This window comes from Silene latifolia, chromosome Y (assembly GCF_048544455.1).
Source record: "Silene latifolia isolate original U9 population chromosome Y, ASM4854445v1, whole genome shotgun sequence".
In the NCBI taxonomy this organism is placed as follows: Eukaryota; Viridiplantae; Streptophyta; class Magnoliopsida; order Caryophyllales; family Caryophyllaceae; genus Silene; species Silene latifolia.
The window spans coordinates 115,160,413-115,187,527 of NC_133538.1; the positions used below are offsets into that span (position 1 = coordinate 115,160,413).

General features: G+C 41.7%; 1 protein-coding gene and 1 pseudogene across 10 annotated transcripts; one reads left to right on the forward strand and one right to left on the reverse strand.

Annotated features, from left to right (window-relative positions):
* The first annotated feature begins 13,102 nt into the window (after positions 1 to 13,102).
* LOC141627428 (putative sarcosine oxidase) lies at positions 13,103 to 14,602 on the forward strand (annotated as a pseudogene).
* Positions 14,603 to 14,849: 247 nt separating this feature from the next.
* LOC141627427 (uncharacterized) lies at positions 14,850 to 27,063 on the reverse strand. Of its 10 annotated transcripts, XM_074440700.1 has the most exons (10): positions 26,970 to 27,042; positions 26,758 to 26,863; positions 26,098 to 26,473; positions 20,060 to 25,959; positions 18,581 to 19,463; positions 17,810 to 18,486; positions 16,911 to 17,052; positions 16,260 to 16,341; positions 16,051 to 16,175; positions 14,850 to 15,291 (listed from the first exon to the last, which is right to left on the reverse strand). In XM_074440700.1, exons 2-9 carry the CDS (start codon positions 26,806 to 26,808, stop codon positions 16,073 to 16,075), a joined length of 8,214 nt encoding a protein of 2,737 aa, XP_074296801.1. In that variant the 5' UTR covers positions 26,809 to 26,863; positions 26,970 to 27,042; the 3' UTR covers positions 14,850 to 15,291; positions 16,051 to 16,072. The 10 variants fall into 10 exon arrangements, with proteins under 10 accessions (XP_074296801.1, XP_074296799.1, XP_074296806.1 ...); XM_074440698.1 differs by having other exon boundaries at positions 26,758 to 27,063; XM_074440705.1 differs by having other exon boundaries at positions 20,060 to 25,948; positions 26,758 to 27,060.
* Positions 27,064 to 27,115: the final 52 nt, after the last annotated feature.

Here is a 27,115-nt window from a genome sequence, read left to right on the forward strand (position 1 = left end):
GGGATGAAAGTTGTGAGACGGCGTTCAAAACATTAAAGGAGCGTTTGACCACAGCTCTAGTATTAGCTTTAGCTGAAGGGTGTGAGAACTTTGAGATATATATAGATGCCTCAAAGAATGGGTTAGGAAGTGTGATGATGCAGAATGGGAAAGTAACTGCCTATGCTTCTAGGCAATTGAAACCTTATGAGGAGAACTATCCGACACATGATCTAGAGTTCGGTGCATTTGTGTTTGCTCTCAATATTTGGACGCACTACCTTTATGGAGCAACCTTTAAAGTGTTTTCAGATCACAAGAGTCTCAAATATATCTTTACTCAAAATGAGCTGAACATGAGACAGAGGAGGTGGATGGAGCTGATAAGTGACTATGACATGGATATCATATACCATGAAGGAAAAACAAATGTGGTTGCCGATGCGTTGAGTAAGAAGAGTGTGCATTCTCTATGCTCAGCTATGTCTTTGATGAGGTTGAGAGATGAGGTGGGGAATATGGGGATATATGTGATACAGAAAGGGGATACTAGAGGGGACTTGACAGTGGAGCCAGACTTTTATGATGATATTCGCAGGAAGCAGGCTCTTGATACTAAGATTGAGGAGTGGAGAGCTGGAGTAGAGAAAGGGAAAGCGTCTCGGTTCTCTATTCATACAGATGGGAGTGTTCGATTTGATGGGAGATGGTGTGTTCCTAGTGATGAGGAGTTGAAAAAGATAATCATGACATAGGCTCATTGCACACCGTATTCAGTACATCCAGGTGGTGACAAGTTGTATAAAGATTTGAAGAAGACTTTCTGGTGGCCTTGGATGAAGAGGGAAACAACTGAGTTCGTGGCTCGATGTTTGACGTGTCAGTGGATTAAGGGAGAGCACCGACGACCACAAGGTAAGATTTAGTCTCTTGAGGTACCTGAGTGGAAATGGGAATCTATCTCTATGGACTTTATAGTGGGTTTACCGAGGAGCCAGCAGGGTAACAACATGATATGGGTGATAGTTGACCGTTTGACTAAGTCAGCTCACTTTATTCCTATGAAAGATACATGGAGTAAGGTTCAGTTGGCTAATGGGTACAGGAAACATGTGGTGAGGTTACATGGAGTCCCTAAGGACATTGTGTCAGATCGGGATGCGAGGTTTATTTTTCGGTTTTGGCAAGAGTTGCAGGGGATGATGGGAACCACCTTGAAGATGAGTACTGCTTTTCATCCTGCAATAAATGGGCAGACAGATAAAACTATCAAGACCTTGGAGGATATGTTACGAGCTTGTGTGATGGAGTTTGGTGGTAGTTGGGAGAATAGGTTGGATCTGATCGAGTTTTCTTATAACAACAGCTACCATACGAGTATTGGGATGGCACCATTTGAGGCTTTGTAGAGCTGAGGTAGTGGTTTTAGGACCACAGATGGTACAGGAGATGATAAAACAGGTAAAGGTGATTCGACAAAAGATGAAAGCGGCCCAGGATCGACAAAAGAGTTATGCAGACCTAAATCGCCAAGAGATAGAGTTTCAGGTTGGGGACAAGGTTCTTCTGAAATTATCTCCTATGCATGGGGTTATGAGGTTTGGTAATAAAGGGAAGCTGAGGCAGAAGTTCATCAGACCATATGAGATTTTGGATCGTGTGGGAGAGGTTGCTTACCGGTTAGCGTTACCAACAGCTTTGGATCGGGTGCATAATGTGTTTCATATGTCTTAGTTACGGAAGTATGTGAGTGATCCCTCCCATGTGCTAGAGGTGGAGAACATAGAGTTGGATGAGTCCTTGTCTTATCTTGAGGTGCCAAAACAGATTCTTGATCGCAAGGTTCGGAAAACTAGGTCCAGGAAAATGGTGTTGCTTAAGGTCCTATGGTCTAATCATGAGGTTAAGGAAGCGACTTGGGAGGCGGAAGAGGCTATGAGGGAGCGGTATTGTTCTCTTTTTTATAAGGTATGTGTGGTTACGGGGACGTAACCATGTTTCTTTTAGGGGGGTAGGAGATGGTCGCATAAGGTTTTTGGTATGGTTTATGTTAGTTTTTGTACAGTTAGTAGTTGCTTTGAGTTGGTCTGATTTGTGGTTGGGAGTTTTGTTTTGAGTTTTTGGTTGCGTTGTTGTGTCGTGGTTGAGTTAGTATGTTTTGTTTTTAAGTATGGGTTGAGCTTCGGGGACGAAATTCTTTTTAAGGAGGGAAGACTGTAATACTACGGTTTTCTATGCTTTTGGGTACTCTATCGAATAGGGCTTACTCTGTCGAGTAAGTGAGTTTGGTTTTCGAAACAGTGTACTGCTGATGGGTATTTGATCGAGTAAGTATGGCACTCGATCGAGTAAGGGTCACTCAATCAAGTAAGTGACTGACTCGATCGAGTAAGTCGGTTCTACGAGTTATTTCTACCGGGTTTTGTTAGCAATGCGAGAATGATATATAAAGTTTTCCGTCAGTTTCTTTTTCACTTTTTATCTTTTCTAAAATCTCACAAAAACTAAACAAAGTACGTTGCTCTCTTCTTCGCATTGCTACCAAATATTAAGGGCTATAGTTGTCGGATCGTCGTGTTCTTTACGTCGTTGAGTTCGTCGTATTGTGGGTAAGATCCTTGTATAATTTTTATGCCTTTTCGTTCATTTTGCTTAAATCCCTAATTGGATATTTTGGGGGATTTTGGGAGTATGATGTGTATTCGATAGTGATTGTATGGTTATGTGATTATAGGAGGTGGTTGCTTAGAGGAGTAGTTTTGAATAGCTGATTTGTGACGATCTGGTGATTTGCTTATTCCAGGTAGGGTTTGCCTACTCGGTTATTTATTACATTATATTTGATAGTTGATTGGTGATGGTTGTGATGTTATTGATCTTTGTCATGTTGGTATTGTAATTGGTAATTGTTGTTGTATAGTTGGTTGGATGTGTTTGTCTGTGGTTCGCGAGGCGCGTCCTCGGCTGAGTGGAGTCACTTGCGGGAGTGGCTTCATGCCCTTGATTCGCCCTCTGTGGAACCCGCCACAGGAGGGGATGTGCACATTAAGGAACTTGGGTTTTCGCTCGGAATAGATGAGCGGGGATTTGGTAGATATGGCTGCGGTCCCCCACTAGCGACGTGGAATATCTATTGCGATGGGTATTCTGGTAGGACTACACACTTTAGTGTGTAGTCAGGTGTGTGAAGATATAATGGAGTTGGGAGTTTTGTGTGTTGTATCTTGTTTTATGTATACAGTAACTGACCCCGTTTAAATGTTTTGAAAACTATGGTGATCCATTCGGGGATGGTGAGCAGTTATTGAGCAGGTATGAGATGGCTTGCGCGAGGGATAGCTGGGATGGAGTCATCACGTGTCACTAGAGTCTTCCGCTGTGTCATGAACATAGATTTCTTTTCAGTTGGTTTGGTTTTGGAACATTTGTATTCATTTTACAGTTTGGTTTTGGAATTGTATTCACTTAAACTCTTTTACTTAATTAAGTACGTTTCTGTATGGTCTATTTTATATATATTACCTCAGGTAACCGAGATGGTAGCACTTTCATGCATTAGGTGGTCTTGGTAAGGCACCTGGTGTATGGGGGTGTTACACTAGTGTGGACGCAATTGTGTCGCCTTCGGTGTGGAGGTTCGAGTAGTGTTCTGTTTAGGGCTTTTATTTGGTGTTTATGGGTTTCTTGTTCTCCGGTCAGATTTAGTCGGATGGGTTCAAGTGGTTTACTTACTTGTGTTTTCGGTTACCTTCCGGTTTCTCAATACACGTGAGATTGGGTGGCTTTGTCTTCTTGCACGTGAGATTTTGGCCTTTTTAATCCTTTGTTGTTTTGTCTATCTAATCGCCTTTGTCTTCTTGCACGTGGGATTGGGTGGTTTTGTCTGTTTGTTGTGTTTTTCGCTTCGCACCTTCCCCTTGGCATGCCCGATCTTGTTCGGTACCATTGCCTTTTTGTGGGTGTTTGTGGGTGCCATGATGGTGGTGGTAGAGGCCTTGTTAAAACCTTAATGCTCCGACACCTTCGTGATCGACATTGTAGTGGTAATGCTCAGGTACTTACTCGTCAAACTCTTTCTGATAGTTTGACTATTTTTTCTAATGTTGGGATTACTTTAAAGTGTATGGGGGTTTGTTTATGTGGGGTATGCCTTAAAAATCCTACCTTTCGTGCCCGGTGTCGGCATAGTCAGGACGATTTTGTGGCGCCACCGGACTGTGGTGATGGCCTTGTTCGCTTTATTATTTACGATATTCCCAGACCTTCAGCTCCGTCTCCGTCGGTTCCCTCGTCTGATGTTGGGGTTATGCCTGTTGGTTTGTCTATATCTTTGCTTGATCGTTTGTTCTATATGGGGTTACGTACCGTGAAATCCATCCCTCCTAAGTGTCACCTTGGTTTTTCTCGGGTTTTAAAAGGGGCATTAGATGATGTGGCTGACTCTCCTGGTGACCTCTCCTGATGGATTCGCTTGCTTGTGTTGCCTCTTTGTATACTTAAGACCTTTTCTCCGAGGAGTAATCTTGAGTGTAGGACCGGTGTCAGGCGTCAGCATCAGGAGGAGAGTATTTCCAGTGCTATTCTTGCTTGGGGTGTGCCTGGTGGCATTTTGCAGCTTGTACAGGAGACCTCAGCTGAGGTTCCCCCTTATTTTAGTGTGGAGGAGGACCTTGATTTAAGTGAGCTTAACCTCCGACAATGTCGGAGGAAGATTTGTGATGGTCACTACACTGCCGTTGTTCGGGTGCTTTCTTCATCAGGTATTGCTCCTTATTCTGATGCCAGTCTTGCGGTTCTACGAGATAATCACCCCATTGCTCCATCTCCTACCTTGTCGCCTTTGCCTGTTAATCATCATTCCCTCGTTGCCTTTTCGGCTGTTGTTTTGGATGTGATTCAGAGTTTCCCGCGTGGCACGTCTTGTGGGAGGGATGGGTTTTGTGCTCAGCATCTTATGGATTGTTTGGGCGGAGCTGTTGTTGCTATTTCGGATGATTTGATCGCCTCTATTACTCGGGTGGTTAATCTTTTCCTTGAGGGCCGATGCCCGCAGGCTCTAGGTGAGTACATTGTTAGTGCTCTGCTCACGCCACTAGTTAAACCAGGTGGTGGTATACGTCCTATTGTTGTTAGCACTGTTTGAAGACGCCTTGTCTCTAAGGTCGGTGCTTGTTTGGTCGATCCTTCTTTGTCAGGTTATTTTGCAGGTCTTCAGTTTGGGGTCGGGGTATCCGATTGAGGAGAGGCTATTTTGTATGCCTTGAATCGGTTCGTTGAAGCTCGTGGTGGTGAGGAGGGACTTTTTATGTTGTTGGTCGATTTCCAGAATGCTTTCAACTTAGTTGACCGTGTGGCCATGTTACAGGAAGTTTGTCGTCACTGCCCGGTTCTATCCCAATGGGTGGAGTTTTGTTACTCTAGTCCTGCACGGCTGTATTATGGGGAGCATACCTTATGGTCTTGTCAGGGGATTCGGCAGGGTGATCCTTTGGAGCCTCTGCTTTTTGCTTTGGTGTTACATCCTTTTTTGTGCAAGATCAGAGACTCTTTTGACCTGAGTGTGCAAGCTTGGTACTTAGATGATGGCACTATTGTTGGGGACACTTTGGCTATGGGGAAGGATTTGGATCTACTTATGGAAGATGGTCCTCGCTTTAGCCTTCATCTTAATGTTGATAAGACCGAGGTTTTTTGGCCTACGGAAGACCCCAAGAGTCGGCTACCTGGTGTGTCCCCTCCCCCCTATTACTCGGCCTTCGCATGGTGTCACGGTTCTGGGTGGTCTTGTCAGTGCGTGCTCTGTTTTCGGCAGCGACCTTGTAGCGAAGAAAGTGACTAGGACCATAGAGCTTTTGGAGTCTATCGCGAGGATTGATGACTCATAGTGTGAGTTGCTTCTGCTTCGGGCTTGTACGGGTATTTCTAAACTTTCCTTTGCTTTGCGTACTTGTTCCCCACGTGTCTTTGGGTTGGCCCAGATTTCTTTTGATGCGGCACTTTGTTCTAGCTTGGTACATATTGTCACTGCGTCTGGGCCCGGTTTTGGGGATTGGCAGTGGCGGCTTGCCACCTTCCCTTTTCATTTTGGTGGGCTTGGGGTGTATGCTGCTGGGGATGTCCTACATTATGCTTCTTTGGCATCCCATTTGAAGTCTGCTCAGTTGCAGGCTAAGCTCTTACGTCCTTATGGTATCATTGTTGCTGGCCCTACTTTTGATTATGCTCTGCGCGTTTTTAATGAGACCACGGGTTCTGATCTTTTAAGTGACCCTAATGAAATCTCTGCCCCTAAACTTATGAAGAAATTGGCAGATATATATTTCGCGAAGGTTGCTTTTACATCGGACTCTGTTTTCTCTTTGACTTTGCGGCAGGTGACATTATGGAAGTCTCAGCATGATGCCCACTCCTCTAATTGGTTGCTTACAGTTCCTATTTCTGGGTTGGGACATACTATGAATGGAAGGACCTATCGTAGTGTGCTTTGCTATCGACTGGGTGTTCCGTTGTTCACGGTGTATAGGCCCTGTCTTGCTTGTTCTCGGGTCTTTGATGGTGATGCCTTTGGCGATCATGTTGTATCTTGTGCTGGTACTGTGGGCATTAAGCATCGACATAACCTCGTTCACGACACCTTATTGGATATCTGCTACAGGTCTGGGATTTCTGCCAGTAAGGAGGTTGATATCGGTTTGGTTGATGGCATGATAAGCCCCTTCGTCCGGCATATTTGCTCCGTTATTCCTGGGACAGTGGGCGAGATGTGTGTGTCGATCTGACGGGATCCTCCCCCTTGACTCAGTCTGGGATGTCTGATTTTGTGCCCGGTCGTGTTATCGTTAATACTGCTCAGCGTAAGTGTGCCAAGTATCAGGACTTGTGCATGGCGGCTGGTTATGGTTTCCTACCCCTCTCCTTCTCTTCGCTAGGGGAGCTAGATATTGATGATGTTGCCTTACTCACGCGGATTCAGAAATTCTCTGTATCTCGGGATGCCGGGGATCATGCTTCCGCTTACATTTTTACTAGACTTAGTTTTGTTATTGCTAAGGCAGTGGGCGCCCAGATTGTATCTCGGCTGCCTACTAATTTCTTGTAAATTTTGAGATTGTTTTAATAAAAGCGGCACCGGTTTAAAAATAATAATAATAATAACCTTAGTGAAATTGATGTCGCCAAACTTATGAAGAAATTGGCAGACATTTATTTCCGACGGTTGCTGCTACCTCAGGGTCTGTTTTCTCTTTGACACCTCGCCAGCTTGCTTTGTGGCAGTCTCAGCAGGGTTTCCACTCCTCTGATTGGTTGCGTGCGGTTCCTATCTTGGGGTTGGGTCAGACTATGAACGGGAGGATTAGTATCTATTAGATTATCGCTACTAGGAGAAGGTTTCACTTCATTCATCCAATTGGAGTTCTAAACTGAACGCTCAGAACAGCTCCCAACCTGCCAAGCCAAATCTTTTGCAAAGAGTGAGATGGGCCAAAGAACACCCTTTCCAATCCACGTTGAATTCGCTCTTATGGGAAAATGTAGTCCCCACAATTTTCCTAGTTGATTTTATAGTTTGAACCAATAGTACCATTGGTGTGGTATGGAGGGTCCCTATCCATCTAATATGGTATGTATCCGACCCGTCGCAAACTTGCAATACCTTTTTCTTTAATTGAAGGGGCATAGTAGGGAGTTTTACCACTTTTTTTAATCATCCTAAAGTTAAAAGGGGAAAGTAAAAGTGAAAAAGGAGTATTTAGAATTTATTAGGACTATCATTTACAAATTGTATACTTAAAACTAGACCTGTCAAACAGGTAGGGTGGGTTGGGTTATACGGATCTCGGGTCGGATTAGGGTCGAAATACAAGCCAGAAAAAAGTTTCTAACGCCTTTTTTTACGATTTTTTTAGTCAAATTAAATATTTTTTTTAAAAGTAAAACCTATTTAAAATTAGTATAATCATATTCAATGTTTAAATTAATTATATTGACATAATTATAAAAATAAAGTATTTTTAATAATTATTTTATTATAAAATGTTGTAAAATTTATGTAAAATTGATTTTTTAATTGAGTTTGTAATTTTAAGTACTAAAAATAATAATTTTTTAATTATTATTTTGAATATAATATATAAATAAAAATATTTTAATAGAATTCTTGATTTACCTTTGACCCAACGGGTCAACCTGTTCGGGTCGAGTCTCGACCCTAATATAACGAGTCATTTCGGATTCGGGTCAAACGGGTCGTCGGGTCGAAATTTGCTGGTTTTGACCCCGGAAAAACGGGTTAGGTCGAGTCGAGTCAGGATTTGATAGGTCTACTTAAAACTCTAACTACGGAGTAGTTTAAGGTACACAAATTTTTAAGAGAGACGGTCTTTCATAAGAGGTACAATTATTATTTTTATCTTTTTATTTTTAGTTAGTCTGTCATTAATGTAGTGAGAGACGGTCTCTCAGAAAACCTACCGGGAATGCCAAGATGAAGAAAATTGTTGATGATGCATGCATGGTGGAGTCTAGTGGTTAAAACATGGGTACAACTTTTAATGGGTCTCAGGTTCAAGCCTCCTTAGGAGCAATTTTGTGGAGTATTTATGACCTGGAACTATGGCTCCTAGATTTCGAGTCTCTATCATCCTCGGATGGCTAACCTAGTGTACATGGTTTACAGGCTATCACGTATACTCGGGGATTTACCCGAAGGTAGCGGCTACAAAACAACGACTAGTGTGGTCGTATGGTCTATAAAATCAACGCGTCTTGCTTCAGACGGCTGTTTCCCGTCTGAAATAAGACGACATGTTGTCATTTTACAATAAAATCTTATTTTTTTATTTTTTGAAGAACCCCAAAAGGGTTTAGTTATATAAAACCAAATCAAGCAATATAACATTGGAAATATGTCGAGGTAGATCATCGATCCAAACTCGCCTACCTAAGCTCCAAGGGAAAGCATGAGCAAGCAAATGAGCTACCCTATTGAAGCGCCTACTAACAAACGAGAAATTAACAACGCCAAAAAAATTACAACTAGAATAAATATCTTCATAAAGTAAATGAATATCGCTTCTTCCTTTCCGTCGATTCCGCAAATCAGTCACCACATCCAAGCAATCGCTTTCAATAACCACCTGTTTGTATCCCGCATCGATAGCTTCCTTCACCCCCCACTAGCACAGCATGTGCTTCCGCCATCTTCACATCCCAAGTCCTTTCTATCTGCACCACAACAGCCCTCGTAACCACCCCGTGTTCAGTCCTGCACACGGCACCAAAGCCCATTCCCACCCCCTCCATAAAACCAGCGTCGACAATCACTTTAACAACTCCCTCCCCTTGTTTCGACCACCCTTGTTCCTCCACCCTCCCGTGTCCATCCTCCCCATGTTCCTCCGCCGCCCTCATTTCCCTTAGCTTCGCCTTCGACCCATCCCCCACGCAGCTATCCTTCTCCCACTCTTTATCCGTCCTAATCTCACCCAACAGTCCCCCTTACTCGATTAATCACCGCACATAGCTCCCCCCTTACACCCTCGAAAATGAACTTGTTCCTCCGTTCCCAAAGCGCCCAACAGCCTACCATGAACTCCACGCAACTGTCCTCCTGCATATCCTTAAAATTGGTCTCCACCCACTCTCTCACCCTCTCTCCCCCCACCATCCACCGACACCTCCAACCCCTGCCCCTCCCAAAACCCCTCCACCCACCCACAATCCCGAACAATATGGAGACAAGTCTCCATACTATTATGACAAAAAGGACAATACATATCATGGCCATTTAGCCGCTTAGCAATGTTCGCTTTCGTAGCTAAACTGTCATGACATAATTGCCAAAAAACTACTTTAATATGAGGAAGAACAGGAAGTTTCCAAATCTTACTCCAAAGCCATTTATCTCGGGTGAAATCCGACTGTTCTATCTCTCCATCATCATCAACAAGTAATTTATAGGCCGAGCGAACAGAATATTCACCATCCTTCTTGAAGTCCCAACACCAATAGTCTACTGGTCTCGTCACACTAACACGGATACTATAAATTCTCTCTTGTTCAAAGGGGAGGAAAAGAGAACTCACCTTTTGCCGATCCCACCCTGAGCCGTCTTCACGCAGCAGATGGGCAACCTTCATCTCCACATCGTTATCGAGCCTAGGAGAAATGACACGTCGCGATTGAGTCTTTGAGATCCAAGGATCCGACCACACCGAGGTGCTCCAACCATCCCTAATTCGTCGTCTCGCTCCTCTCATAACAACCTCCCTAGCTTCCCAAATGCTTCTCCAAGTGTAGCTCGGATTGTGACCGAGCTCCACGTCCACAAAAGATCGATCCCCGAAATATTTTCCTTTGAGAACTCGGGCCATAAGGCAAGTATCATTTGTCATTAGTCTCCAAGCTTGTTTTCCTAAAAGAGCTTTATTAAACTTAGTGAAATCCCGAAATCCCAATCCTCCGCGACACTTCGGCCTGCACATTTTACTCCACGCCACCCATGGCATTTTCCTCCTCCCATTTTCCAATCCCCACCAAAAGGCCGACACCATAGAGTGTAGGTCGTCACAGAAAGTCGTCGGGATTTTGAAAACACTCATGGCAAAGGTGGGCATAGCCTGTGCAACCGCCTTAATCAAAGTCTCTTTGCCCGCCTTGCTAAAGAGCATCCCTCTCCACCCTTGAAGTTTCTTACTTAGCTTATCCCGAATAATGTTAGTAAGAACTTTCTTTGACTGGCCAATTACCGTAGGTAGCCCCAAGTATTTCTCCTGCACATCCACTTCCCTAACTCCTAAGGCACCGATCACTCCCTCCTTACGAAAAGCCTTTTTTCCCTTACTAAAAGAAATGGTTGTCTTGTCTAGATTAACCAATTGGCCCAACGCATTTTCATAGCTTCTCAGAATATCCCGAACCGCGCAAGCTTCCCGTACATTGGCCTTAACAAAAATAATACTATCGCCCGCAAACAACAGATGGGATATAACCGGAGCCGAAGGTGCAATACGAATACCGTGAATGCTGCCCCGTTCCATAGCACGTCGGAGCATACCTGACATAACTTCAACACAAATGATAAACAAATAGGGTGACAACGAATCCCCTTGCCTTAACCCTCTTGTCGGGAGAAAAGTCTCTGATTCCGTCCCATTAATTAAAACCGAATTGGAGACTGTCCTCACACACTCCATCACTCTATTGATCCACCTCCTGTCCATCCCCATCACGCAAAGGACCCGCTCTAAAAAAATCCCATTCCACCCTATCATAAGCTTTTGACATGTCCAGCTTCAGCGCCATATGTCCACCCGCACCTCTCGAATTTTTCATATAATGGAACATCTCAAAAGCTATCAAAATATTATCAGTGATGAGACGGCCCGGTGTGAAGGCACTCTGGTTTTCCGAAACAATATCGCCAAGGAAAATTTTCAACCGATTAGCCAAGACCTTCGAGATAATTTTATATAACACATTTCATAGGCTAATAGGTCGAAAATCTCCCAATTTGTCCGGGGCTTTCTTCTTTGAAATAAGGACAATTTGAGTAGAATTCAGATCAACGGGAAACGGAGCACCATTTAGGACTTGTAAGGCCATGCGGATCACAGAAGGACCTACAATATGCCAATAAGTTTGATAAAAAAGAACATTCATACCGTCAGGTCCCGGAGCTTTGAGTGGATGCATTTAATTCAGCGCTTCGACAATTTCTTCACTCTTATAAGGAGCTCTCAGTGCATATTCATATCTTGTGTCACACGTCCCGCAACTCCCTCTAGAATATCATCAAACTCATTTGGTTCCGTTGATGTAAACAGAGCCCCAAAATAGCGAACAGCCGCCCCTCTGATTCCCTCCCCATCCTCAAATTTCCGCCCATTCTCATCAACAATTTGTCGAATAACAATGTTGTTATTTTCTGATAACATGTTTCCATTATTTTTCACATCATTTTCAGGGTAAAAAGTGACACATCTAGTTATAACATTTTGTGGATTAAATGGTTATATTTTCTTAAAAAATGCCAACATTTTATCCGTCTTATTTTAGCACCCGTCTGAGTTAACATATCGACGCATATCTCAAGTGTTTAGGTATTTTTTATCGAATTGGTTGATTCGGGTCAATGCGGTCTTACTCGTCGGATATTCGATTGTTTGTTTGTATGACGGTATTTAAATAAGAAAATAAAGTACGAAATATAAATTAACACGTAGATTTGGTGACGCGGAAAACCCAATGTGGGAACAACCGCGGGAGGGACGGTACCCTGCCAAATATTGCACTAGCTTTGAATAGGAGGATGATTACAACTGTATCGTAATGCTAATCTTGCTAATACGAGGTATCGTGTTGATAAGATCTTGAATGAATGTATGTGTGCGTATGTGTGTCCTTTTTTGATTGCTTCCTTGGCTATTTATAGGGTAAGAACCCTAGACATATCCTACCTTGATTATGGAAAGGGAATATGACTTCCATAATAACTCTTTCCATATTTGGCCGTCTCCCTCAATTCTCCCTGACTTCTCCCTAACTTCTCCCTGAATCCTCTTTCCTAAATCCAGACGCTTCCTTCAATGGGCTTCGGTTTCCTCCTGCGCATATGCCGGCTCATTCCTTCTTCTCCATGCTTACTCCTACCGTGGGCTCCCCTTCTCTTTATATGATCCATTTATTTATTAAGTGGGCCTTTTTCTTTTGAGTGATTTTTAGCCCAAACAATCGGCTACAATGATTTTACATTAGCCTAATTATGTGGTTTCCTACTAGCTAAATCAAAATCCTTGCACTATTAGAAAATGTTGCAACTTCTATTTGGACACTCCGATCTTCTGCTACGACCACGCCCACACTTCATTTTATTACTCCAAAAACATGAATGCCATGTCGGGATTAAGGCTCTGATGTTGTTGTTGTTGTTGTTGTGTCTCATTCATTTGTTGACCTTTCTATATCAAAAATATTTCTAAAGGGTAATTTGATCATCCATATAACCTATTGTCCACTTGTCACTCAATAATTCTATCCACAAATGGTCTCCTCCCCTCTCCTTGGTCTTTGTGCCAAAACCAAAGGTAAACAAATGATCGGGACGGAGTGAGTATCATTTTGGGTGTTGAGAGTCTGTTAATGTGTGTCATGTACTGAATTGCCTGAGACTAAATGTTGAGTTTATTAGGGAAATCAGAAGAGGTAGAGAGATGGGAAACAGCAAGGGGCCTGATAATGAGTTTGAGGTAATAGTGATTAGGGCGGGAATCATGGGGAGTTGTAGTGCGTACGAGGCATCCAAAAGGGGCTGTTCCACCCTCCTTCTCGACCAGTTCGACTTGCTTCACTATAGAGGTTCCTCCCATGGCGAGTCCCGTTCCATCCGAATAACCTACCCGAAGCCTTACTACTCCTCCATGGTCCTCCAATCCTCTCGCCTTTGGGAGGAAGCCCAGTCCCAGGTTGGCTACAAGGTCTTGTACCCCACCCACCAGCTCGACATTGGCCTTTCCACTGACCTGTCTCCCCAGGCTGTCATCAGTAGCTGCCGTTCTACTTCTGTGGATTTTTGAGTACTTAACTCTTCTGAGGTGACTGGATTGGGGTGGTGAGCGAGGGAGCAGGTGTTATTAAGCCAATTAAAGCTGTCTCTATGTTCCAAACCCTTGCCTTCCGTAATGGGGTTGTCCTGAAAGACAACATAAAAGTTACCGGCATTCAAAGAAGCAGCACTAATGGAGGTTTAGTGGTGTCTACAGAATCGGGGGAGATGTTCTACTGTAAAAAAATGTGTGGTCACTGCTGGGTCATGGATGAAGAAACTTGTAAAGGATGTTACCGGGCGTGATATTCCGATAGAATCCTTGGAGACAACCATCTGTTACTGGAAGATAAAAAAAAGGCCATAAGAAGTACTCCACCATTGATGGAGGTTTTCCCACATTTGCCGGGTATGGATTCCCCTACATATATGGCACCCCTTCTTTAGAGTATCCCGGCTTGATCAAGGTGGCCGTGCATGGGGGACGTCCCTGTGACCCCGATAAACGGACTCGGACACCAGAAACAGGATTGATGGATCTATTGAGGAAGTGGGTGTGCGAAAGGTTTGGGGGCCGTGTGGAGCATGAAGGCCCTGTGTCGACTCAGTCATGCATGTACTCCAGGACTACAGACGAGGATTACGTGATAGACTTCTTGGGTGAGGAGTTTGGGGAGGATATGGTGATTGCAGGTGGGGTCTCAGGACACGGCTTCAAGATGGGACCAGTGATAGGCAAAATTGTGACTGAGTTGGTGCTTGACGGGCATGTCGAAGGACTAGAGATGAGCTACTTCAAGCTAGCTAGGTTTGACCAAAATCCTAAAGGTAACGTCAAGGAATTTGCAGAGCAAGTTGGGCTTTCATCCCAACCCCGTGTGCATAGTGACTAGTGATATGTTCACACTACAAACCCCGTTTCTACTGTGGCAGATTGTGGTGTGTGCAACTTAGAAATACTCCGTTTTAGTTTGTTGACAGTTTCATATTTCCGAGTTTGATACCTGAACACTTGATTCGTGTCCTTGCATTTTTCTGTTTATCAAGAAACTGGAAGTTAATACGAGCAGTAATTTGTAACCCTTTCTCACTAATTTCGCCGTATAAAGGCTAGAGCAGTCAAAAGATACACTTGCTGTGTGACCCATTTGGCGGTTTCATCAAAACATAGTAATGGTATAATGGGCAAAGAGCCAAGGAGCTGCCAAAGCAGCATCACAAGTACTATACCTGCTTTGTAGCCAAAGCATAAACATAAACAACCGTTTCCTAAAAAAAGAAATACTTAAGTAGACGTCCATGCACCACGTTTTGAGAGGTCGAACCAAAAAATAACACATCGTTTATTTCCCAATAAAAGCGAGGGTATTACAGCAATTCACAAAATCAATGAATCAAAGATCAAAGGTGCTATCTAAATTCTTTTGTACACTGTGTAAGGTTCAGGCCTATATTGGCTACATCTGCAAATTCACAATCTTCAGCTGTATTCTAACCTCGAAGAGCAATTATAAAGAATCCCTCGATGATCATATCAAACTGCTTTCTTGTTCAATGTGCGTGAGATCAACCAAAATAAAACTTCGGTGAGTCCCAGTTTGCTCAACGATATTTGAAAAGTATGATGAGGTACCAGATAAAAGGTACTCATATCAGGCAAGTTGTAACCATGCACCCAACTCCTTTCCTCAACCTGATTAATTTGTCAAATCTGCACCTTAACTAAAACAAAGGTTTCCTCACCTACGAATGCGCATAAATTTGACAACCTGATAATTTCCATCACAAAGAGAGTCGGCATAAATTCACAACTGGCCAAAATAAACAGTGAACCAAATATCTTCCACGAATGGTCCGTATGCAGATGTAAGAGAGAAAAAGAATATGATATATGAACCCTCCGTCTCTCCCATATCAGATCATATAATCACAACTGTGAGTGAAGCAAGCACTTTACACAAGGCAAATAGCATTGACAGGTAATACCAAATAAGATACTTTTGGGTATTTAATTCATAAGCGTACCAAACTTTCCATGTCAACTGTTAAGACTACACAGTAAGTAATAGTTTACCATGTCAATTCATCACATCTGTTTTAAACTTAACCAAACAGGTCAACTGGGCAGTTTGTTGCCACTTCATCACATCAATTGTCAACTTAAACAACGATATGTACAAGAATATATTGGAACAACATTCTTACACTCTCAGCATCGGGGAATGCCTTGAAAAATGTGAGAGGGTTAGTACTTAGTATGGTGTGCTAAAATATAGGCCGTAAGGAAAAAAACTAGCACACGTAAGGTGCCATCCAAACAGATTCTTTCAAGTTATTTTTGAACATAAATTTACACATCTGTACATAACAAATAGCCTGGGCACTAATACATTGATATTGTGGCCCAGGCGGCACAAGGGAAAGGGTGTAATTCAGAAAACAGTGATGTTTGATAGAAGAAAAAAGGTAATGATCTCCTACAACTTTTTTCTGAAAGAAAGGACAAATGACAGGAAAGTTTATATTACCATGCACAAAGCTGGAGCTCCTTCAAATCATAATTGAGGCGAGCATTGCATGCAACAATACCCAGTAAAACATGATCCCAAGGCGGAAAGCAGGCTGGCGCATCAATGCACGGTCACAAGAAACCCTGTCCAGCAGCAGATAATGAATCAGAATCCAACCCTAAAAAACATCTTGAAGTGCTGCATACAAAAAACAACAAGAAACTCACCATAAACCATCCATCATGTCGCTGACAGGCCTTGTGAATTTTGGGACAAACCTCGACGTTGTTAGTGACTTGAAACCATGGACTGTAAGAGAGATTGAGCAATGAAGGATACCAAATGCAATTAGCAAGGGTTGTCTACATGAGCTGCATAAATTAAATAATAATACAACAACAACAACATCAGAGCCTTAATCCCAAAATGATTTGGGGTCGGCTGACATGAATCATCCTTTCGAACTGTCCATGGGTGAACGCACGCCTCAAAATGCGAATAAAAAGGGAAGATGAAAAACAAAAAGGGAGAACGAAAATGTAATGGAAAGTCAAGGTGAACTTAGAGGTTTTAAAATCGAATTCCGTCTTTCTTTTATAAAAACTTAAGATTTAAATCGAGAGAAAAGATTAAAGCGATTTTTAAAAACCGAAATAGAGTTAAGGATCCGGAATGAACCAGGTCAAAACTATAAGAAAGTGGTTGTTGAAAAAGTGTGTAATAAAGGAGAGAAAAATAAATAAATTAATTTCTTTAAATTAAATGAATAAAAAAACACTAAATCTGTCAAAAACATCGGTATCACATACTAAATCTGTCAAAAACATCACATACTAAACATCACATAAATTAAATAATAATATGGGATTTAAAAAAACCTTTATCATCATCTTCATCCTCAAATCTACCAGAAGTTGCTGCATCGGTATCAATAGCTATGGAAACTTGGTCACTATTTGTTTTGCGCCAATTCCGGACTTGAGAAGTGGACGAAGCTACAGGTGCAGTCCATTTGTTTGCCTGCATGAAATGCATCACATCTTTACAATTCAAAGATTGCAGCCTTTCTGATTTTGAAAGGTTCAAAATAAGCGAAACTGCCATTAAAATGAATAGCCTGATAATAAGATAGCATCCATTCAGAAGTTTACTTAAAAAGATGCACAAGAGATGGAATAGCAAATTTCTTACCAGAGTAAATTAAGCTGCTAATCTGAGTTCACTTTGTGTTTGTTTAAGAGATGTTTTTATGATTACAAAAAGCTCATCATAGATATTTTGATTAAAAAAAATTCAACATTTCTACTCCATTTGATTTTAGTCTTTAAAAGTTAATAGTGTTATCTTGTACACTAAGATTATGTTTTCGCAATTCATCAGCTTGACATCCCAGTCTCGAAGTTATTTTCGGTCCAACATAGCACAACTTATGATTCATTGAGCATGGAAGAGAACATATCATAACTTATGATTCATTGAGCATGGAAGCGCAGAAAAATCAGTGAGATACTTTATATGCTTCTCAATCAATTTACTCAAACACTTCATACTATCCAGGCTGCTTCTCCATCTCTACTCCTCTAACTTTTCTTTGCGTTCCCTTGTCCATTCTCGCTACTCGTTTCTATTGAAATGAACTGATTTAATAACAGGCAATGCATTTTCGTTTAAAAAACCACTCTATGCAGTAGCCCAATTTTCAACACATCTCAAATCCGTATGCAAAATGTACTAATGCAAGTATGCAACAGCGACCTATGATATTTGTGAAACATACCATTGGTTCAAGCTCAACGATTTCTGAGGTTCCTAACCCAGAAATCCCAGCACCTTGAAGTGAATTTAAATGTAGGTCCTTTTCATTTAGCGATAATTCCAGAGCTACTTTTCGTCGTGATAACTCATCCACCTTATTTCTTTCAGCTTGTAACAATGCATCCTTATTCTGTGCTGCTATCCGTGAGTCTTCCAGTTCAGATATTATGGACGTGATGTCTTTTTGAAGGTTCTCCTTGCATTGAGCATAATTCTTACTAATATCATCGCCATCATGGGCGTCACGCATCAAAACATGAGACAGGGTTATATCTAACCATGCCAAAAACTCGTGAAGATCAGCATAACTTTGCTCCTTCGACATCTTCGAAGCTTCTAAAGCATCGTTCGTGCATCTGGTGACCTCTTGCCTAAGAAAAGAAATTTCAGAATCACGGTCTTGTAACTGTGATTGAAGACCTTCAATTTCCGAAAGGAGACCTTCAGACATTCGGTGCAGCTCATCAAATTTGCTCACAGTAATAGAGAGCTTTTTCGCAGCCTTGGCACGATAAGCTTCTACATGCTCCAACTCTGAGTTTTTTTGCTGCAACGTGCTTTCCAACTCCTCAACCTTGCTTCTCAGGGCTTCCATCTGATTCTCCTCTTCATCTAGTGCTTGCATCAGAGTCTCGATTTCTAAAAATGAAAGAAAAAAGATCGGTCAATTTGTTGAAAAAACAAAGAGCTGTCCACAGTTCCAAAAGGCAGATCATGATTTATATATAAAGACCTTGTTCTTTGGCAGCCACTATAGTATTCATTGCCTTAACTTTCTCTCCTAACTCAATGGAACTGACATGTTCCCGCTGTAATTCTACTATCCTCTGCTCCAACAAGGTCTGTTCCTTCCCCATTGTTTCCATCTTACTCTCCAATTCATGAGCATATTCATTCGCTGATCTCAAATCACGAGAATAATTTGCAGCAGTACTCTCAGCTTCTTTGATTTGACCAACAAGCTCCATACAGATCCGTTCCCTCTGGATATCCTTCTCCTGAAGCTCCTTCTGCAAATCCAGTACGATACTTCTCATTTCTTTAGTACGACTTTCTCTATCCTCGCTTTCAATGTGGACGAAATCTTTTACAGCCTCTATAAGAATTTCGGTAAGAGCTTTTATACATTCCTCAGACGAGGAAAGAGAAGACCCATAAAAAAATCCGCCCTCAAATGATGGCAATGACGGTAAGTTGACACTAAAATCTGCAGAAGCCAAACTCTGTCCGTTCAACTGGGCTTTTCTGTTCTTAATCTCAGTTATTGAGCTGCAACATGCTTCATAAAGCAAAGATAAGCTTTTACGCAACACAGCTCCTTCCATATCTCGTTCATTCATGATTGATTCAAGATGAATCTTCTGACCCTTGACCAATTCCAAGGAGTTTCTTTGAGAGTCTACAACTCCCAACATGGTGGTAACAGCATCATTGAACTGGTCCACTTCTGTTCTTAAAGACATAGAGCGGCTGTGAACTCTATCTTTAAATTCACCAATAGCTTCAGTTAACTGTTTAAGATGCTGCTCAGCAGCCTTAGAGACTTCAAATCCAATACTATCATCTACTTCATCTTGAACTTCATTGCTCCACATAGAATTTCTCGACCAAAAATCCTGAGACAACAAAACAGAAAGTTAAATTCCAGTAAGCTTACAGAGTTCGGCAAATGTCAAACAAAAGAAAGAAAAAGAAAAAAATCGAGAAAAAACACTGGGAATCTATTTAGGGCAAACCATCTCTTATAAAACTCAAATCACATCACTACTGCATGGATAAGGCTGACAGTGGTTTTAGCATTACAGCTTTACATGTATCTTTTTATAAGGAAAAAAAAAGCATTTTTTAAGGTGCTTCAACCCAACTAATCGTAGTTTTAGTCGCTAACAAAAGATGTTGTTTCATGTAGGATAGCTGCAGTGCAAAATGAAAAACACTACCAGCTTAATGCAGCAGACAGCTCAATAAAAAAATGTAAATTTCTACTTTTTTAAGGTGCAACACCACTAATCGTAGCTTCAGACGCTAGCAAAAGATGTTGTTTCATATGGGATAGCTGTGGTGCAAAAAGAAAGCCACTACCAGCTTCATGCAGCAGACAGATCAAGAATAAAATGTAAATTTTCTGGTTTTTATTACACCTATTAACCCCTGAACCCAACCTCCATCCCTCAGGGCAGAAATGACATCTTGCGAAGATAAAATGTGTTACCTTGAATCTTTTGTTCGCAGAAACCAAGCCACCATAATCTTTAGTAGCTACAAGTTGTGCACCAACACGTTCCAAGCAAGACTCAACACGAGCATTGACATCGTTCAGAAGCACTAAACTTTTAGCAAATGCATCGTCTGCTACATTAGACACATCAAATAAGACTTTCTTCACCTCGCTGATACTGAATTTCAGCCTTTTCATCTCAGTAAGGTGAAGTTTCTGTTCATCAGAGAATTTTGCCAGATGAGAAAGGGCTTCAACTTTGGCAGAATCTGCAAGATCCCTTTCCCTTGAGAGAATAGAGATTTCGTTATGGGTCCTGGCTAAGTCTTCTTGCAAACCATCATTTCTCTCCTGTACTTCATTCAACTCAGCTAACAGAAGTTTAGCAGCCCTTTTGGATTTCCTTGCTTCCTGCTCGAAAGAAGCTGTGGTGGCATGAAGTTCAGAGCACATCTTTCCAATTCCCTCCAGCTTCAGCAGTGGATCATGAGCATCAACCTCAACACCAGTATCAAACTCACCTAGTTTATTGACAAGCATGCTCAAAGTATGTCCATTCTGCTGTAGAAATTGTTCTGCTTCTAACAGACGATTTTTCAAGGACATGTTTTCGGCTTCAAATGCTTTACATGTTTCTATCTGAAGTGACAGGTCACTTATCTTTTGACCGCACTCCAAAAGAGAATTATCCCGAAGATTAATCTCAGATTTCAATCTATCTATTTCATTTGTTGCCTGTTCAATATTCTGTTTCAAACCATCTCTCTGTTGGACCAGTGACTTGCCTTTCCGAACTGCAAGATTTAGCTTCTCACGGAGAGACACTGACTTCTGTTCTTCCTGATTCAGCAGTTCCTGAAGTTCATCCTTGTTATTATCTAATGTCTCAAGCTTAATCGCCATAGATTGATACTTCTTGAAAAATTCATCTTTTTCTTCTCTAACACGTGCTACTTCATCTAAAGCCTCAGCAAGCTCTGTTCTTAGATCTGCTACATCCTGACCCTCAAGTACCGTGCTCCTCAATGTGGACTCATCCATATTGACAACAGTGTTGATAGGAACATCCGCATTTTCCACCTCTCTCACTGTTACTGCATTTACATTATGTTCAGAGACAGAGTCCTGGACAACTTCCTTTGAAGCATGACTTTCTGTTACAACTCCACTGTCATGAGTCATGAGTTTCCTGATCAACTTTTCCAGGTATTCGACATCACTCACATCAGATAAACCATCTTCTGTCGGAGAATCTTGGAGTACCTCAAGAATCATTCCTTGTAATCTCCTCAACTCACTCTCTACCTGTTGAATATAATTATCATTTTTGAGCTTCTCTATCTGACTTCCCTGCAACATTTCAATATCCTTTCGCAATCTATCAAGATCATGTTCATATTGAGCAACAGTATGCAAGGCTAGCTCATGATCGAAAGTCAAAGCCACTAAGTTACTGGAAAGAATCTCTTTATCATGAAGAACTTCTTGCAAAGAAGATTCAAATTCAGATATTCTTTTTTCTGAATCTTCCAATTGAGAAGACAATGACCCAGAATAATTTTCAAGGCTAAATATCTTCTGTTGATAAGATTTCATAGCTTCATCAGCTACTGACAATGCACTGTCCTTCTCCTGAACAATTGCGTTGAGAGACATTTCTAGCTCAGATATCCTTCTCTGTGATTCGTCCAAATCACCTGAAAGCAACTCGCAATAATCCTCAAGCTTTTCGATTTTCTGCTGTAGTGATCTCATGTGGTGGTCAGCCTCTGACAAGGCAGTTCCCAACCAGTGAATTCTTTCTTCTGGCTCCATGGATCGTATCTGCGGAGGTGTATTGATTCTATCCAAAATCTCCTCCCACCTCTGCACCAAAACATTTCTTTCCATCAATGATTGCTCCAGCATGTCATTTTGTTCAGCTAATTCATAAAACTTTGTTTGCAGCTCATCATATTGTCTCCTCAAATCATCCACAGGATTTAAGGTAGGTTGAACGTCTTCCTTTGCTCCATCCGTAGCAACAAGCCCAGCATCTGAGTACGACCCTCCCCCGACAGAACTTATTTGGTCCCAATCGGCATGCATGAACGAATTACCAGCAGCAGACTTAGCTAACCAATCAACCTTCTCAACAATGTCTTTAGAATGAAAATGATCAGGGAGATCAAGATCTTCCATGATCTCTTCAATTTTCTGAAGAGCAGAATCCTTCATCAGAAATGATTCTCTCAGTGCTGTAGCAGAGTTACGGATGTATGTGAGCTCAGACTCCAGAGCTTCCATTCGTTCACCAGCCTCAGAATAAGACTTCAGTTTCTCTTCGATTTCAAGGATCCTAGAATCTTTCAAAAGTAACTCCTGTGAACATCTCTCCAACTCGTTAGACATCTCAGCCAGAGAATGTTTAAGACCGTCACGTTGAACCACCAAGCCTTTGCCTTTTGCGACAGCGATGCTGAGTTTTTCTCTAACAGAAGCAACTCGCTGCTCTGACTGCTCAAGTTCCTTATTTTTCTCGAGCAACTCTGCGTGGATAACATCACTAGCATTCTTTGCCTGGCTCAAGCTTTCTTTCAGAATAAGCATCTCATTCTCATTCTCAAGATTCAAAGTGTTCAGCTGCTCAATATTGTCTTGCATCTTAGCTAATTCAATCACCCTAGAGTTGCATTCTTCAGTCAATGAGCAGACCCGCTCTTCTGCCTCCTTAAATTTCTGCGTGAGCAACAAGACCGAGGACTGCAAAAGTACAAAAGGTGTGTTATCCAAATCCATATCAGTATCTTGTAACTTCAGTACTTCTTTGACATCCAATACAAGCTTCAATACTGCACCACTATCCAGACAATATTTGTTCAGTTCCTCAATCTCACTTGTTCTGTTCAACAAGTCAGAGTATAACTTTTTGTTTGATTCCTTCAGCTCATGCAGGTCACCGACTAAACTGCCCACTTTTGAAACAACAACCTCATAGTAATCAGCTTCGAATGGATCATGTTGATTGCTATTCAATGGAAGAAACCCACTGTCATTTACGTGCTCGGGAGAGTTATCTAGCAATTTTACAAGATCAGCAGAAACCTTTTTCACCAAATCAAGGGCTAAACGACGTTCTTCATCTACACAATGAAGCTTCTCCGTTACTTGCGTATATGAAGAAGAAAGTGTTTCATAAGCTTCGACTTTTGATGTCAGTTTTTCAATAACTTCACAGGCAGCACAGAGAGAAAACAATAAGTGATCAAGAATAGCTGAGTCATTAGACTCACTTGGAGGAGGGTATTTATCTGCAGAACCAGTCACAGCATCAAGCTTCTCAACTGCTGGATGAATCTGTGAAAGAGTAGATTTCCATACTCTCTCAACTGAAAAAATATTCTGTTTCATTTCGCGTTGCAGAGTTTCAATTTCATCATAGACAGTCGAAACCACTCCATCAGAGCTGCTTCGAATTTCTTTCAGAAGAACCTGCATCTCACTGATTCTAGAATTACTGGTGGCCAACTTGTCATGGAGCTCAACACTTTGCAATTTTTGTGCCCCATATTCTCGGTTCAAGGCATCTAGAAGATTTTCAAGATGAATTTTGTTTGCTTCACCATCATGTGCATGCTGATTCATAGCTCCACAAAGAACTTCAAGCTCGATGTTCCTCACTTCAAGATTATTACATATTCCCTTCAATGATTCAATTTCAACCTCAAGCTCCCGACGAGAAACATCAGCTGCATTACACCGAATTTTTTCATTCGAGAAAAATGCATCCGCAAGTTCTACATGCTGAGCAAGTGTCTTAAGCACACATCTTAAGTGGCTAATTTGTCCCTTTGCCACCAGATAGGGATCAGAAGGAACCAGATTGTCAGTTGAGGGATTTATTTCAGGGTCTGGATTGTCAACGTTGACTTTTGATTCAAAAGCTTGAATCAGTTTTGAAACACCAGGAGTTGCATTTCTACTTATAGAGCGACTAAGGGTTACCGAGTGAGAATGCATTTCGTCTGTAGCATTTTCAAGTTTATGCATCAAATTCTCAGCTTCTTCCAAGCAACCCTTCATCACTACAACTCTAGTACCATTATGGAAATCTGGACTCAGCTCATTAACTTCTGTACTATCACAGACATCTTTAGGATCACGGATGATCGATGGAATCACAGTTTCAGCATCATCTTTAGCAGAAATTTCCTCAGAGCTGCAACCATCAGCTAATTTCGTATGAGCTACAGATCCCATTCCAGCAGATGAAATATGAATGTGCCGGCCATCAGCCTCAGATATCTTCGCTTTGTAGATTTCCAAGCTGCTTTGAAGAATAATATTCTCCTCGGCCAGTTGTTCAATTTGAGACAATGCTTCTCCTAAATAAACTTCAAACTGCCCGTTTTTCTGGTGCTGTATCAAAAAATTATCTTGAAAAACAACAAGCTCTACTGAAAGGCGTTCAATCTCCTCAATGACAGACTCGTCATGGTCTATCTGCTTCTTATGCTCACCATTCATAGCTGGAAGGCTTCTACTCAAATCATTATTTTCATGTTGCAATGTCATCAACTGATGCCTGCAATCTACCAAGTCATCTGAGAGCACCTCTTTGTCTTGAACAAGAACCAAATTTTCTTGGTGTTGTACCGACAGCTTATCTTGGAAATAAACAAGCTCTGCCGATAGCCGCTCAATCTCCTGAATAAGGAACTCCTCATGGTCCTTCTGCTTAATATGCTCCTCATTCATAGCTGCAAGGTTCCTGTTCACATCAGAATTTTCCTGTTGCAATGCCGTCAATTGAAGCCTGTAATCCACCAAGTCTCTTGAAAGCACTTCTTTCTCTTGAAAAAGAATCAAGTTTTCCTCCTCAAACTTTATCCTCTCATCAGTTGCAGAAGCAAGGTTTCCTTTCAATTCTTCAATTTCCTGATGTAAAGCAGCCAATTGAGTATTGCCATGGTCAGAGTCTGCAGAAACAATGGACAAGCGACTCATCGCTTCATCCAATTTTATTCTAAGCTCGTGAACTGTAGCAGAAAATCCCATCGCTTCTTCCTTTGCAGAATGATATAGGTCCTGAAATTCCATTTTCTCACTGACAGCAGCCTCCAGCTCAGATCTACACTGAGAAAGCTCAGCAGCAAGGATTTTGTTATTTTGCTCAAGATTTATAAGGGATCTGCTAAGCACAGATGTTTCATCAAACACCAAACGGTGTTTGTGATCAGAACCGAGGAGTTGTTTATGCTGCTCGAGGAGTTGCAAGTGGAAAAAATCTTTTGAGATGTTTGAAAGATAAAGTTGCTCCTGGAGTGTCTGAGGAAGATCAGCCGTAACAGTTTGGGAAACATCAAGATTAACATGATCTGCTGTTTTTCTCGACTGTATCAGATATCTAAAATCACCTTCAGGCAGTTTCCTTAGCACCTCAGCAAGTTGAACCAGGTCTAAAGATTGCCTTTCTCCCCATGAAGATATGTCTTTCTCGTCAGCAGAATCTACAACAGTCGGTTTAGACATACTTTCTGGACGTTCAACCTCAATATCAGTACAAGCCTCAGGCTGAGGTACATTTTCACATTCAATAGAAACTTTCCTATCTGAATCAGTTTGATTTTCATCCTCGAGATTTGCTTGTTGATCAGGCACCCTCTCGTTTGATAACCCGGCCATCACATCAAATCCTAGCTGATTTACATTAGAAGGATTATCTGTAAAAGCTTCAGCAGGCACACCCATTGCCTCAACAGGAACAGAATCCCCGAGTATATTATGATTTATTTCAGAATCATTGATGCCAACAGAAGATACGTCAAAGCCCCGCTCAAATACTGTCAACAGCTCCAGATTATCTTTCTGATCATGGTATGTCGGACCATAACTGTCGGCTTCCTGAATTGCCCCTACCCAGAAACAAACGAAAGCAAAATTATACATCAATTCACCCGTAACCCGGAAATAGTAATAGTGACTTCAAGTTGATATGATATGAGATGAAAATGACAAGGAAACACGAGAATGAAGAGGAGAGAAGGTACAACCTACGTTTGATACCTGATCTGCCTCCTGCAGCCTCTCTTCTTCAGCAGCAACTGTATAAGAGCCTATTTCAACTTGATGTTTATCCGTCTGACCATCCCCTTCACCGGTGGGACCATGAGAGCTGATCTCTGGCACAACAAGCTCTGATCTTGGCTGATCAATATGACCATCCGAAACAGGTAAGTCAGCAGATGAGCCTGCAGAATGAGCCAAAACCTCCACAGCATCCTGGTGCAAGGGACGTGATTCAGAATGTTGTGAGAATTCGGCATTCAAGTTATCAACTACATTGAGGTCAGCATCCTTATGTTGAGATTGACTAGCGCCCTTCCCATCTTTACCTTTACTATCCTTTTTCTTACGGTATTGCTGAAGCTGTGATAACGCGCAAAAGTCAAAGACGATCCAAAACCCGAAACTAAACCAAAGAGTCACGTATCACACTACTCATATCAAGCCACCCTGATTTGTGGCAGACAGAGAATGTCGGCAGGTACATGACTGTAAATCGGGTCTTATTTGCTCATATTTTTTTACAGAGAACAAAGTAATTACGGTATACAAAACTAAGTCAGAATCGGTTAATAGGATTGCTAATACTTTGGCGCATACTGGAATTAAATAGAGAAATAATGAGGAAAAAGGAGAGAATAGGAAACCTTTTTGCGGCCGGCAGCGAGAAGATCGGTCCGATTGGATTTCTTATCCATTGCAGAATAACAATCACTAACATTCGATCACAGTCCCATTTAAAAGAAAAGAAGGCTATGGAATCAATCAAATTGGGTAAAGTCAAATAGATACAAAACGCAATCGAAGAAATTGAATTGGACAAGGTAACAAAACAAAAAAGAGGGAAAGAGAAGAAAACCTGTTAAAAATGAAAATGATGACAAGGAAGGAAGTAGGTGTGGTTAGGGTATTATGGTGAAATTGTTGTTGAGTTGAGTAAAATTAGATCTGACGCAAACCCAATGTTAAAATGCACTTTTGTACCCCCTCCCATCCAGTCTTTTC